This window comes from Mastigoproctus giganteus, chromosome 8 (assembly GCF_048544385.1).
Source record: "Mastigoproctus giganteus isolate SK-2022 chromosome 8, ASM4854438v1, whole genome shotgun sequence".
In the NCBI taxonomy this organism is placed as follows: domain Eukaryota; kingdom Metazoa; phylum Arthropoda; class Arachnida; order Uropygi; family Thelyphonidae; genus Mastigoproctus; species Mastigoproctus giganteus.
In genome coordinates, this window is record NC_143582.1 from 158,815,315 (window position 1) to 158,830,494 (window position 15,180).

General features: G+C 38.3%; 1 protein-coding gene across 6 annotated transcripts in view; it reads right to left on the minus strand.

Moving 5' to 3' along the window:
* Window positions 1-15,180, minus strand: part of Ask1 (apoptotic signal-regulating kinase 1) — an 843,483-nt gene that overhangs the window by 146,512 nt on the left and 681,791 nt on the right. For all 6 annotated transcript variants that reach the window (XM_090379009.1, XM_090379010.1, XM_090379014.1 and 3 more), the window contains one exon: window positions 25-130. In XM_090379009.1, the coding sequence (XP_090235135.1) occupies window positions 25-130 (106 nt within the window). The remainder of the gene's footprint in view (window positions 1-24; window positions 131-15,180) is intronic.

The following is a 15,180-nucleotide window of genomic DNA, read 5'->3' on the forward strand; positions in this document are numbered from 1 at the left end:
TTATAATTAAGAAATCATACTTACCAGGAGATAAAATGCTTATAGCAGTTTGCACTGCATTACGCACTAAACTGTCTAAAGCAAAAACCCAGTGTGGCTTAATATTTTGATTTCGTAAAACATCATTTACCTGCAAAAAAATAAAAACTTTAAGGGATGCACTTTTTTGCATACAATTTTTAATTTAAATGTTACAATAAAAAGAAAAGTATTTGTACTTGTTTTATAGATCAGTTATATGGTTACAGCTCATATTTTCATTATTTGCTTATTTTACTTCTAAATTATTCCTTTTATCAATATAATTTTACAACTGCCAACTTTCTACTATTATATATTTAATATTAAAATACATGCACAAGATTTTTTACCAATATAGTATATATTGGTTTCATAGACATCAAGTGATTATGAATGCTTCAAGAAGGTACTGTTGCAGACTATACTCTCTTCAAAAACATTAATCAAAGTTTTGTTAATAACAATGATTAACAAATCTGACATCCAAGTCCTACTAATAAGACTTGGATGTCAGAACTGTGAAGTGAAATTTTTTCCCTCCACCTGGTTGAATATTCTCTTACATTCAACTCTGCTATGATTAATTTAATATGGTAGATTCTCACACTGAAATTTACAGAGCTGCTACTTCTAATGTCTATAGCTATATCTATTTCTTTAACTTCAATGATACTGAGTAGTAATAGAAACTAGACCACAGAAAATTTCAATTTTGTACAAGAAGCACTGTGGATCATTAGTTTTCAGTGGAAACTTCTACATTATATTGCGGGTGGCATGGGCAGCAATTGAGAACTCCTGCACTGAACAAAAGAACAGAATCATCTTTAACCACTATTCGCTCATAATAATTGCTAAAGATTTACTTAACTCTTTTGCTACCTCCATTAATATAAGTGGACAGACCCCACCCATCTTTCTTATGTTTACTTTCAAAAATTTAAGTTTCTCTTCCATGTTCCTGACAGTCATCATAAAATCGTTCAGCTCTGTTGCAATTTGACACACTTCTGGCATTCCTTTTCCAAAATATTCCTCACATGTGAATGTAGAGGCAAAACACATTTTTCAGCAACCTGAGCACACAATCAACAACAGTTAAGCATTCATATCTAATGGACCAATGTGATTTTACCCATTTCCATTCTTTGCCAGAGAATTCTTGCAAACTGCCTTACCTCATCTAACCTCCTTTGAGATCTGATTGCAGATTACTTTATATCTACTGTAGGCATCTACATCACCTCATAATTTATATGCATCCCATGCATTTTTCTTCTTCATTGTTTCATCTGACATCGTTATTATTTTCACATTTTACTCTTAGGTATGAACCATGAGCAATATCTCTTAGTTGGTATAAAAAAAATTGCATCTGTACCCTGTATGCATGAAAATATGTTTTATGTGTAAATAGGATACACATACCCACTGCTTACTCTACCGAATCAATGTTTGGAAGAGGTTAGGCCAATAGCCTAATTACCCATTTGATTGTAGCCTTCTGCAATTTAATGAGAATGGCCAATGACAAGCTAAAGATTCTACTCATACATGTAATTTGGAGTCTGTTATCTCCCAATCGCGAACCGATTCAAATATTCTTCACCCGCCCAACTGGTTGCAGAAAAACATTTATGATTTGCCTCTTGATGAAAATATACAACCGCTTCAGTAATACAGACGGGTACTGTAATGCCTACATTATATGCACTTCAACTGGTAAGGCTGAAGCGCATGTAATGATCTTGGACGTGCTCAGAGCTGGTTTATGCCAGCTCTGAGCACGTCCAAGATCACTGCCCTAAAGATATCCATTTCTCTGGTTACCAAAAGGTTTCAGCCAATGATTAGCCCAAAGCCACCCAAGTCGTATGTCCAGAATCATAAGCATTTTTCTGCAACCAGCTGGTTTATGCCAGCTGTGAGCACATCCAATATAACCCCCATGATTCTTTGCACGATTTCCTCTCCCGACTATGTTCTTTTTGTCTTTCCCACGTTTTTTCTGCAATCAGCTGGTTCATGACAGCTCTGTGCACATCCAAGATCACCTCTCATGATCCTTTGCTTTACTTTAAATTTTGCAAAATATCCATTTCTCCGGTTACCAAAGGGTTTCTGCCACGGATGGCACTGGTTAGCCCAAAGCCACCTAAGTGGTGTGCCCAGAATCATAAACGTTTTTCCGAAACCAGGTGGTTTCTGCCAACTCTGAGCAAATCCAAGATCACCCCCAATGATTCTTGTGCGATCTCCTCTCCGACTTCATTTTTCTTTGTTATATGAACTGGAAATGATGTCATTTCCGCATCACAAAATCATGACAAACTGATTTTACTACCGTCCGAAATTTAGTAGGTGCCACCAAAGATGTTCACACATCAAAAACCCTAGTAGCTTCTATGATTGCACTCCTAAATGCTTTGCATTTAGAATCTGCTAGTGGTAACTTCATCAGTTGGTCACACAGCATAGAATTTAAAGATTGATTGAGATTATTGTAGTCACTTTTACAAAAGTGAATCTCTTTAAGTAAATCCCATATCAATACAGCATGATCATGGCATGCTAGTGGGCATTTTATGTATAGGTTATTAATGCATACAGTTGCTACTGATAATCAGATAAAAGTATAGCTTTCTCCTCCTGCCTCTCAAACATGCTAGTGTAGAAAACAACCATCCAAAACATCAAAAACCATCCAGTAACTAACCTACAGGATCCACTCAATATCTGGAGAGTTAAAGGCTCATCATAAGACATTCTGATTTACTGGTTCACTTTGTCTGTAGAGTTGTCTGCTATACTCTTCACAATCATTAGAGTTTGTTTGTTTGTTATTTGGTTTTTAGGAACATTAGCAACTAAGGCCATATTGCTCTGGGGATATGCAGTGGTCATTTTCTGACCTTTCTGCATCCTCGGCATTTCTGTATTTCTGGTAGGCATGGGCTCGAACCACGGTCTAACCAAGAAGCATGTGCTACGCACTGCTGCTCCTGCCCACCTGGCTACGGAGGCACCAAATCATTAATACACACTCCTACTCTAATTTCTGTTTTCTCAGTGCTTATGTAATACCAAACTGACCACCCATGATGGGATGACTTAGATTTTATGTGCTTCTTAACCAAGAGTACCCCCCCCCCATTCTGTCTGGTGTATCTGTACAATTGTACTCCCCATATTCAAATTTTTTAAAGACCTTGTTGTCTGATATCCACAAAAATGACTGATGACTTAAGCAGTAGTGCAAATTCAAATTCAAAGAAATTTATTTACTATGCTCCTAGCATTAGTGTACATGCAACTGTTTTTACTCTTAATAACCAACACAGCCGATGTATTCTGCTTGTTCCATGAGGGCTCCAGCTTGTCTCGAAATCTCTGACACTTTAATTTAAAGGTTGCTACATATTTTTATAGAAGCAGTCCAAGAATCACTTTTAACTCCTGCCTGCAGCTGCTGTAATCTATTTCCCTTTAGGCTAGCAGTTTTCTGACACCTTAACACTGCCTCAATAGCATCAGGAAATATTCACCAAGAGTCACCAACAATAACTAACTCCTGTGGGACCAGCGCATTCTGCTTTGGAGATTGCTACTGTGTTGCCTGATGCACAAGAGTGAGCTCTGGCATTGAGTTGGGCAGCTGAGAGCTTGATGGGTCCCCCCATTTTAATACCTTCAAAGGCATCTACCTGACTCCTCAAACTCTATTTACATAATTGTTATTTTATATTGTACTTAATACGTAGTCTTATAGTTTTAATTACGCTGGTTATTTTTATTTTAATTTATATAAACAGTTTTTGTAGATATACGTAATACTTTATAAAACCGTTATTTCGTTCGAATATTGCAGGCATTGTTTTTGTATATAGTGATAGGGAATTCAAATTTTTAATTGAGGTAGTTAGGTAGATCTAACGTATAATGATAGAAACAGTAATACGTTTCACTGTTTCTATTAGATAGCATAGTATTGACATTTAATTAATTTAATTTATTGATCTTATTAATTTAAAATATCATGCCACAAACTAGAGCAGCAAAGCAACGGGCACAAAGTGGCAGGAGTGCTGTGACTCGTGGGAGAACTGAGGGGGGCGATTCTCCAACGCATCACAGCCTAAAAAAATGTGTAACTTGTGAAATGTATGCCGAACTCTCTAGAACGGAACATGATATTGCCAGGGAGGATGTCTTTGTGTGTGCGCGATGTAAGGAGTGTAAGGAAATCAGGCGACAACTCAGAGTTGTTATGGGCCTATATGAGAGTTTGAAGGACAGGGTGGATGCCCTCGAAAGATCTAAATTGAGGGGCCCATCAGGCTCTCAGCTGCCCACATCAACGCCAGAGCTTGCACTTGGTCATCACGCAACACAGCAGCAAACCCCCAAGGCAGAATGCGCTGGTTCCACAGGAACTAGTAGTTGTTGGTGACTCTATTGTCAGGGAAACGGGAAACATCCTGTGTAAAAAGGATAGGTGGAACAGGACCAGGGTATTTCTGCCAGGGACAAAGGGTGATGACGTTGTAGAGCAGATATCATCTTTTAAGGGCACAAAAGGTGATATAGTTGTACACGTTGGCACTAATGATATTAAGAGTAGGAGACCGGCAGAATTACTTAACAAGTACAGGTCACTGATGAAAAAAAGCCATGAATTAGGGTTGAATTTGAAAGTGTCTGCAATTCTGCCCAGACACGATAGGAGGGAGCATATGATGAGAGCCTTGTCGATCAATTCGGCCCTGGAAAGATTGTGCAAGGCTCAAGGGATAGAATTTTTTTCAGCCTGGACTGTACTTGTTAACAGGAGAGACTGCTTCTACAGGGATGGGATACACTTAAATAGAAAGGGTGCAAGAATATTTGCTGATGCTATCGAGGCAGTGTTGGGTGGGTCGGAAAACTGATAGCTTGGGGGGATACAAGGACTAATAGTTTAACAGTAGTCATAGGCAGAGGTGAAGGTGATTCTTGCACAACTTCTATTAGAATAAGTAGCGACCTGGAGCGTGGGGTGTTGGGGGTTTCAGGGACGGGTGGCAGTCATCGTGGAACGGGTGGGTATATGGAATGTGTTAGGGTAACAAAGAATAGGAGTAGGAGCATGTATGCTTGTATGTATACCAATGCTAGAAGTATAGTAAATAAATTTGATGAATTTGAAGTGTTGGTCAAGACATCAAAAGCGGATATTGTTGGGATATCAGAGACATGGTGTCACACTGATATAAGGAATGCAGAACTGGAATTTGGGGAGTACAATGTGTACAGAAAGGAGAGGAAGGGAGGAGGTGTTATGCTGTTAATTAAGAAAAACAAAATCAAAAGAAGTGCATCCAGTTGATATAGATGAACAGTGCACTGCTGAGTCAGTTTGGTGTGACATAAGCACTGCAAAAGCAAAAATAAGAGTAGGAGTGTGTTATAGGCCTAATGACTCGAATGAGTACAATGAACAATTGTACAGAGAAATAGAGTGGGCTAGTAAATCGGAATGTCTTATAATGGGGGATTTCAACTTCACAGATATTGACTGGAACTTGTGGGTTGGGCACTCACACACTAGTCAGACATTTGTGGATTTATTGGATGATTGTTTTCTGCAGCGGCATGTTAGAGAGGCAACCAGAGAAAGTAATACTCTTGGTCTGGTTATCAGCAGTGATCATTCATGTATTAGGAATTTGCAGATAAAAGAACCACTAGGTGGCAGTGATCACAGTGTACTGACGTGGGATTTACTTAAAGATTTAATTACCATCAGGGGTACAGGAAAGGGTTTTTGCTTCCGTAAAGGCGAGTACGGTGGTCTCCGACAGTTTTTAAATTCTGTACAGTGGAATCAACTGATGATGTTACCGACAGTAAATTCTAAGTGGGAAGCATTCAAGGAATTAATCCTGGATGCTACTAAAAGTTTCATACCTATTAAGAAATATTGTTCAAGGTTTAGGCCTAAATGGTTGTCAAATGAACTAATGAGACTCGTAACAGAGAAGAAAAATGCATGGGATGCATACAAATTAACACGTAACACAGAAGCCTATGATAGCTACAAGTTGATCTGTAACCAAGTTACAAAGGAGGTTAAGCAGGCGAAGGCAGATTACGAGAAATCCTTGGCAAAAGATGCTAAGAAAAACAGCAAGGATTTCTTTACTTATATAAACTCTAAAAGGAAGGGGATGAATCTGATTGGTCCACTTGACATCGATGGTTCGACTGTTGATGATCCTGCTCAGATAGCAAACAAACTGAATGAGTATTTTGCATCTACATTCACACGTGAGGAATTATTAAGGTTTGAAAATGGCAGAAGGTTATCAAATTGTAGCAGGATACTTAATGATTTTGTAATAACTGAGAGCAAAGTGGAAGAGAAACTGTTGAAGTTAAACGTAAGAAAAGCACCTGGGGTGGATGGGATCTATCCAGTTATATTAAAGGAGGCGGCAAAGCAACTAAGCAAACCCTTAGCCATAATTATGAGAGCATCCTTGGACTCAGGGGAGGTTCCCACAGATTGGAGATGTGCAAATGTATCCCCAATTCACAAAGGGGGATCGAAGGGTGACACAGGTAATTACAGACCAGTTAGTTTAACTTCTGTTCCGGGTAAAATAATGGAGTCGCTGGTTAAAGATGCATTGCAGGATCATCTAGACAAGACTGCAGCAATAATTCAGACACAGCATGGGTTTGTTAAGGGAAAGTCTTGTCTGACATATTTGATAGGATATTATTAGCATTAGTAGAGGCATTTGATGCAAGAAAGCAAGCTTATGCAGCATCAGCCAAAAAAAAAAAAAAAAAAAAAAACCACTTCACCCCTCTGTTCGTTCAAAATATCTGTCCAGCTGAGCCTTAAACTTATTTAGGCTACCAACTTCCAGGACAAGGGATGGAAGTCTGTTCCACCAAAACAGCAAGGCTAAAGGCAAATTTCCGCACGTCTGGCTAAAGGCAAATTTCCGCACGTCTATCCTACATCTGTCTTTCCTCAATTTGAATTTATGCCCTCTCAGGTGATTATTCTGAGCGAGAGGAATAATCCCATCAGCTTTATGATGTGGTTACAAAGGAACTGGATGCAAAAAATAATTTTGATATCATATATTTGGATTTCAGGAAAGCTTTTGACACTGTTGCGCATGGAAGACTATTGTACAAATTGGAGCAGAATGGTATTAATGGTAAGTTGCTACAATGGATAAAAGGATGGTTAAGTGGGAGAAGACAGAGGGTGGTAATCAATGGGTGCTGCTCTTCTTGGACTAATGTTATTAGTGGAGTCCCACAGGGTTCGGTGTTGGGTCCACTGTTGTTTTTTTTTTTTTTTTTTTTTTTGATTTGGTAGTTGTTGGCGCATCGGCTTCTGTGGCCATATTGCACCTCCCAAGGTTTTTGCAGTACTTTGATCCAAGCCCGAGGCGGGAATCGAACCCGCGACCTTTGGGTTGCCGGGTAGGTACTCTGTTGTTTTGTATATTTATCAATGATATTGATGAAGGTATATCAGGCTTAGTGTCGAAGTTTGCAGATGATACAAAGGCTGGCAGGGTTGTTAATGACAGTAATGGCAGTGTGCTACTGCAACAGGATCTAGATAATTTGGGCAGATGGGCTAAGAAGTGGCAACTGAAGTTTAACCTTGACAAATGCAAAGTACTGCATATGGGTAGAAGTAACCCCAGAGAAACATACCAACTGTGTGGTACTACACTTAAGGTGGTAAAAAATGAAAAAGACCTGGGAGTAATTGTGCAGGCAGATATGAAGTTTTCTGAGCAATGCAGACAGGCTGCCAGGGCAGGTCATGGGGTTTTGTCAATGATATATAGGAATTTTGCTAGCAGGGAGAAGGAGGTGATTGTCCCTCTGTATAAGGCAATGGTCAGGCCACGCCTTGAGTACTGCGTACAGGTCTGGAGACCTCATTTTAGGAAGGATGTAGATTTACTTGAGCGTGTACAGAGAAGGGCAACAAGATTGGTGAGGGGAATGAAGGGATCCTCTTATCAAGAGAGGCTTAAGTCCTGCAAATTGCAGTGGCTGGAGACTAGGCACCTGCGCGGTGATCTGATTGAGGTGTATAAGGCCTTGAATGGGTTCAGCACGCTGAATTCTGATGGGATCCTTCCACTTGTTCAGATTACTAACCTAAGGGGGCATAAATTCAAATTAAGAAAAGACAGATGTAGATTAGATGTGCGGAAATTTGCCTTTAGCCAGCGGGTGGTTAATTGCTGGAACAAACTTCCATCTGTCATTGTGGAAGTTGATAGGTTAAATAAATTTAAGGAGGAACTTTACAGGCATTTGGAGGGAATGGTGTGATTTTTTTTTTTTGGCTGATGCTGCATAAGCTGATACATTTGCTTTCTTGCATCACATGCCACTACTACTACTACTAACTCTAATAAGTGCCCATCAGAACCCTGAGTTGGTGCCTAATTTTTGACACTCTCTGCACCTAGCACACATAAAGACATCCTCCTTGGCTAGATCAAGGAGGAGTCCTGTTACACAGAGTTCTTCAAACATTTCACAAGTTGCATTTTTTTATGCTGTGATGCATTGGAGAATTGCCCCCCCCCCCCCTCAGGGTGCGATTCTCCAACATGTGATAAAACGTGTCAGTTTCCATATTTAGAAGGGAGAGAGATTGTCAGTGGGCATATGTTCTATGACACATCTTTTTCCATTAATGAAACTGCCAAGGAATAAAATGGGTATGCAGTTGCAAAATGAGATAATCGAGGTCTGTTTGGGGGATGTTAGTATCAGTTGGAAGATAAATCAAGCAGACTGTTAATAAAAACTCTTCCATAAGGTGAACTGCTACTGGATCTACGGCGGTGATTATCCTATTGTATAAGGAAATGATTAGGCTACGCCTTGAATATTGCATTCATATAGGTCTGAAATCCTCATTTTAGGAAAGATGTAGATCTGTTGGAACAGATGCAGAGAAGAGTGATGAGATTAGTGTGCATGTGAGGAGGGGGAGGATTACAAAACAATGTTACTATCAGGAAAGCTTCAATTCTGCAAACTGGAAGCTAAGCACCTGCAAGAAGATCTGAGTGAGGTGTTTAAGGCTTCGAATGGATGGAGCAAGCTCAACACTGATATAATGCTGCCTCTTTCACAGACTACAAAACTTGAAGGGGAATAAATTAAAATTGAGGAAGGATGGTTGCAGAATAGATATGAAGAAATCAGTCTCCAGCCAGCACATAGTTGACTCCAGGAACACACATCAATCTGGTGTTGTAGAGAATAATAGGAAGCTCCCTGCTCTTCTGATGCTGTATAAGGTCGCTGTCCTTCATCATTTGTCACTACTGACAATAATACTAATACTTAGTTATGAAGTCTACTGCACAAGCAACAGAACAAAAAAAAACAAGACACTCGTTTTTAGATAGGTTACAAGTATTAAATGATTTCAAAAATATGGATATTCTTTCTTTAGCAGTTATGTATATATAACAAACAAACAGTGCTTGTTTTAATGTACAGCTCATATTTAAGCATGACTGTTGTTTAATTTTTTGCCAGCATTATTAATCATGTTGAAGCATGATTGTTAATAATGGTAGCAAAAAATTAAAGTCAGTGATCTGTGGTATTGCATGCATGAAACTGAGAAAGCATAAACATACCTCACTTAAATTTCTGCAAAAGAACAGTTATAGTTTCTATCCTCTGATGTGAAGAAATTTTACTTAGAAGCCCAATTCATTGCCACTGTCTGCCATATTACGTGACAAAGATGCATAGTACTTGCACTGCGAAAGATGTATAGACCTTGGACTGGGAAATTATGCATTTTGTATCATTAATGACTGCAGTGCATGTCAAAATGGATTATATTTGCACTAGTTAGAGGTACATGAATTCACTGTCATTCAAGCAATTCTGGGGACAATGGTGAGAAATGAATAATTTAAATGACATGCAGTGGTTCCTGCTTATTGTTGATCGCATTTGGTTTAAGATAATTATTAACATTAAGCAGAGGGATTTTTTTTTTTTACTGAAATACAAAATGCTGCTTATTTTACCAATTTTTATTTATTATCCAGCACAGCATATATAGTACTCATAACTAAAAATATAAACACATAAATGATTTCGATTTTAAAAAAAAAAATTAATACAAAACATACAAACATACTGCACTATATAAAATTTTTTCCAATGTTGGATCTATATAAAAAAAAACTGGGTGTGTACCCTGTACACATGAAAGATGTTTTATGTGAAAACATCTTTGACGAAAATCGGATCCATTTTATATGAACTATGTAACGTTTTATGCTCATGGCTGCTACTTACTCTATCAAATCAATGTTTGGAAAAGGTTAGCAAAATCCAAGCCAATAGCCTAATTACCCATTTGATCATAGCCATTTGTTGAATAGTACGAATGCAACAATACAAGTATTTGTATTGTTGCAATCAGCATTTTCATTACATTCAATTGTTAGGTGCCACTAGAGATGTTTTCACATCAATAATTTTCTGATTAGCAAAAGGAACTGAATGTCACACTGCTATAGATGAGTGTTCATTGATGGCAAAGTCAAATACAGTGTTTTGTCGAGAGTATCGAGCAAGCCGACCTAAGAAAATAAAGATGGAGGTAGTAATGAGTGCACGAGAATGATAAAGACTATCCAGATTGCATAAAAGACAAAGAGAAAATCAAGCATTGGATTTAGCAGTGCCATCTACCAGTAATACTGCTCCAACAATGATGTACCTGAAGTGAGCATTAATTATGTACAACAGAACATTTCTCCAATTGCGAAGCAGATAAGTTTAAATGATCAAGCTCCGTTTCCTTACACCAACTACTATTTACATAAGAATGCTCATTGAGAGTTTGAACCAATATTGATGAAAAATGATTTCTGTTCTGTATGCTACATTTTAAATCATCTATGGTTCGAAAATGACAAAGAAACCAGCTGCTAAAGATACACCATTGATATGCACTACATTTCGCGATGTTGAATTTGACGGAATCCTTGTGTGTAAAAGCTGTAGAGGATCACTTAAGAACAATACCATTCTAGTGCTATCTAAGTTGAACAGCTCTGTCTACCCAGAAATTCCATCACATTTACTGAAGTTGGACTTAGTGACAGAGAGAGAGAGAGAGAGGCTTATTTCTCCTCGCTTACCGTTCATGCAGTTAAGGAACCTGAGACATGCATATGGACGATACGGCATTCTGGGCTAAGTGATCAATGTGTCTGTTTCAGTCAACACGATGCCCATCACTTGCCAATGGATATTTTACGATGATCATTGTATAAATGTGCACATAAAACGCATGAGAAATTACACAAGTCCAGCTATTTGATCAGATTAGTAAGAAAGCAAGTGGTTAAAGCATGGCTTTAATTCAACATGCCTCGCTATCGATTATATCAAATAATGATAGATCAGTCATTCTTTGATGACAGCCACATGGAAATTAATTTGGCTAAAGATAACATAAGTGAAGTGGTTCTGATCAAGGAAAGTCTCATTGTCCAACAGTAGATGTTATGGAGTGATGACAAATATCTTAGCATCCCCCCCCCCCAGGAGAAACTAACGCATTACACAGCTTACTATCAAACAGTAAGCTGTGTAACGCATTACACATGATAAGCATGCAGAGGAACTAGACTTTCCGAGCATTTATCTTGGACAATTCAGAATGTTCAGAGAGAATTTACGCGTGTCTCTGTTCATGATAGCAACAGATTTCAGTCCAAAATTTAGTAGGTGCCACCAACGATGTTTTCACATCAAAAACATTTTCTCATTGACACAGTGGTAATCTCCTCTCTACAGTACAGCCTAACCACAGATATCTCCTCCACTACACTAGTACCGATTATATTCTCATCACAATCACAACAGACATTGCTCAAGGAGGTATACTCTCCAGTACTATATTTTCAGAATTTCTACAATCATTCTGGCAAGCAAATCCAAATCCGCTGTCAATATGCCAATGATTTAAAGTTATTTATTATTTCCAAAGTCTGTGATGATATTTGCAAAGTTAGCCACAATGCAAATTTACAGATGTAAAGAATCATCAAATATCTGAAAGAACTCAATCTGACTATCAATGCAAAAAACACGCTCAAATAACTTATTCTTTACAAAATCCAAACCACATAGAAAAAAATTAGCAGCTAACTCAATTCAAAATGTCTATGCCACAAAGACCTAGTAGTAGATTTCATTTAAGAAGTGACATAAATTGCATCATTTCCGCACCTCAATCGATGTTCGTGACTGAGTTAGCATCATTTAGGAAGTGATGTAATTTGCGCTTTGCATTTTCATGAAAAACTTGTTTTACTTCAGTCCAAAATTTAGTAGGTGCCACATAAGATGTTTTCAGATCAAAATCTTCTCCAATCTTCACTTCTGCCTCCTTAATACTTCATAACACTTCAAAAGATTTCGTAATTGGTGACATTGCTTTGAGAGTACTAGTAAAGAATTTTAAGCTTCTGGGAAAGGATAATTTTTTGAAATATTTTGCCATTTTATTGACCTAATTAGCATAATAAATCATTCTATAAATAGCTTTATAGTCCTAGTCACGATCGTTAGTTCTTAAAATTTCATTGGAGATTTTCTAAGTTACTATGTAATAAACATATAACCTTTGTATCGGTGATTTAACGTGAATTTCATTCATTGTAACTTTGTAATATGTAGTAGTAGGATATAATGCAGTAGGGATTCTAGTGCTGTAAACTGGTAAATGAATATCTTAAAAGTTTGAATCACTTAGGATGGCATTAACAGATAATTTTACTAGCTATATAATTAAATCACAGCTTTACATGTGTAGAAGTATAGAGTAAGCTCAATAACATAATACGTATAAAGTAAACTCGATATTGTAATAGCATTAGCAATAGAAGTGGCAAATGAGGCAAGAAAGCTTACACAGCATCAGCAAAAAAACCCCCACCAATGCCTCTCATTTCACCTACACATTCCCTCCAATAATTTGTCTAGTTCTGCCTTGAATTTATTTAAAACTGTCAACTATCATAACAACAGATGGAAGTTTGCTCCAGAAATCAATCACCTGATGGCTAAAAGCAAATTTCCACACACCTATTCTACAACAATCCTTGCTCAATTTGAATCTGTGTTCTCTCGTGTGTGCATGCACGCGTGTGTGTGTGCGCGCATGCGCACTCAATCTATTCAAAGCCTAACACATCAATCAGATTACCTTGCAGGTGCCTAGTCTCTAGATCCTGCAATTTGCAGAAGCTGAAGCCTTTTTGAAAAGAGCACCCCTTTATTCACCAATCTCGTTGCCATTCTCTGTACCAGCAGCTCTACATCCTTCCTAAAATGAGGACTCCAGATCTGTATGCAGTACTCAAGACGTGGCCCAACTATTGCCTTACAGAATGGGATAAATATCTCCTTAACCCTCTTACAAAAATTCCTGTATGACTTTGAAAAATCCGATGAGTTGTCCTGGCAGCTTGTCTGCATTGCTCAGAGAACTTCATATCTGAATGTATAAACACTCCCAGGTCATTTTCATTTTCCACTACCCTACCCTGAATGTAGTACCACATTTGATGTTACTCTGGGGTTACTGCTATCCACATACATAACTTTGCATTTACTTCAATTCCCACTTCTCAGCCCATCTGCCCAACTTTTCTAGATCATGTTGCAGTAGCATAGTGTCATTACCATTATTAACCACCCTGCCAACCTTTGTATCATCTTGAAATTAAAGCCTGATATGCCTTCATCAGTATCACTGATAAATATAGTAAACAACAATAGGTCAAACACCAAACCCTGGGAGAATCCACTAATACATGAGCTGACGAAGAGCAATGTCCATTGATTACCACTCTCTGTATTCTCCCACTCAACAATTCATTTATCCATAGCAGCAACTTGCCCTTAAAGCCACACTGCTCCAATTTGTATAGCAGACTTTTGCGCAACAGTACAAAAAACTTTCCTGAAATCCAAGTATATGATTTCAAGATTATTTTTTGTATCTAGTTGTTTTGTGATCACATCATAGTATCCTATCACATTGGTTAAACAAGATTTCCCCTTTAAACCCATGCAGTGTCCAAAGTATAATTGTGTCCTTGTCTAGATGATCATGTATTACTTGTTTTACCAGTGACTCCACTATTTTTTCTGGACCATAAGTTAAACTAACCTATATTTACTCACTGCCACTCTTTGATCCTTCTTTGTGAATTGGGGACACATTTGCACATCTCCAGTCCGCAGGGACCTCCCCTGAATGCAAGGATAATATTCAGTAAGGGTTATACACATTTAATAATGTAAACTTGAGAGTGGGATATGTAGTGTTACTCCATAACCAGTGCATAGTATTATTACTGTATTTAGTATTTTCAATTAAATTGATTCCAAATGGAAATCATGCCTCAGACCAGAGCAGTAAAGCATAGGTCTCAAAGTAGAGAAAGTGCTGTTGCACGGAGCAAATTGTCTAGGAGGGATATGACCCCTGAATTGTGCCCTCATGAAATGTACCATTTGTTTCTTTTGCGGAGCTATCTGGAACGGGACACGATACAGCCAAGGGATGTCTCTGTATGTTTGATGTAAAGAGTGCAAGGATATTAGGCATTAACTCAGTGTTGATGCCTAATATCCTTGTCCTCTTTACATCAAACAAACAGAGACATCCCTTGGCTGTATCGTGTCCCGTTCCACCATAGATCCGTGAAGGGATGTCTCTTCTGTAGGTTTGATGTAAAGAGTGTAAGGATATTAGGCATCAACTCAGTGTTTTGATGGGCATTTATGAGAGCATTAAGAACAGGATGAGTACCCTCAAAGTAATTAAGTTGATGGCCAATCAAGCTCTCAGCTGCACACCTCAACAACAGAGTTCGCACTTGCGTATGAGGCTAAACAGTGGCAACCCACAAGGCAGAATGCAATGGAACAACAGGAGGTAGCAAGTGTCTGACTCAACCGTAGAGGAAACAGGAAATATACTGGCAAACAGGATAGATGGAAAAGAACCAAGGTATGTCTGCAAGGGGCAAAAGTTGATGTTTTAGAGCAGATATCATGTTTCAG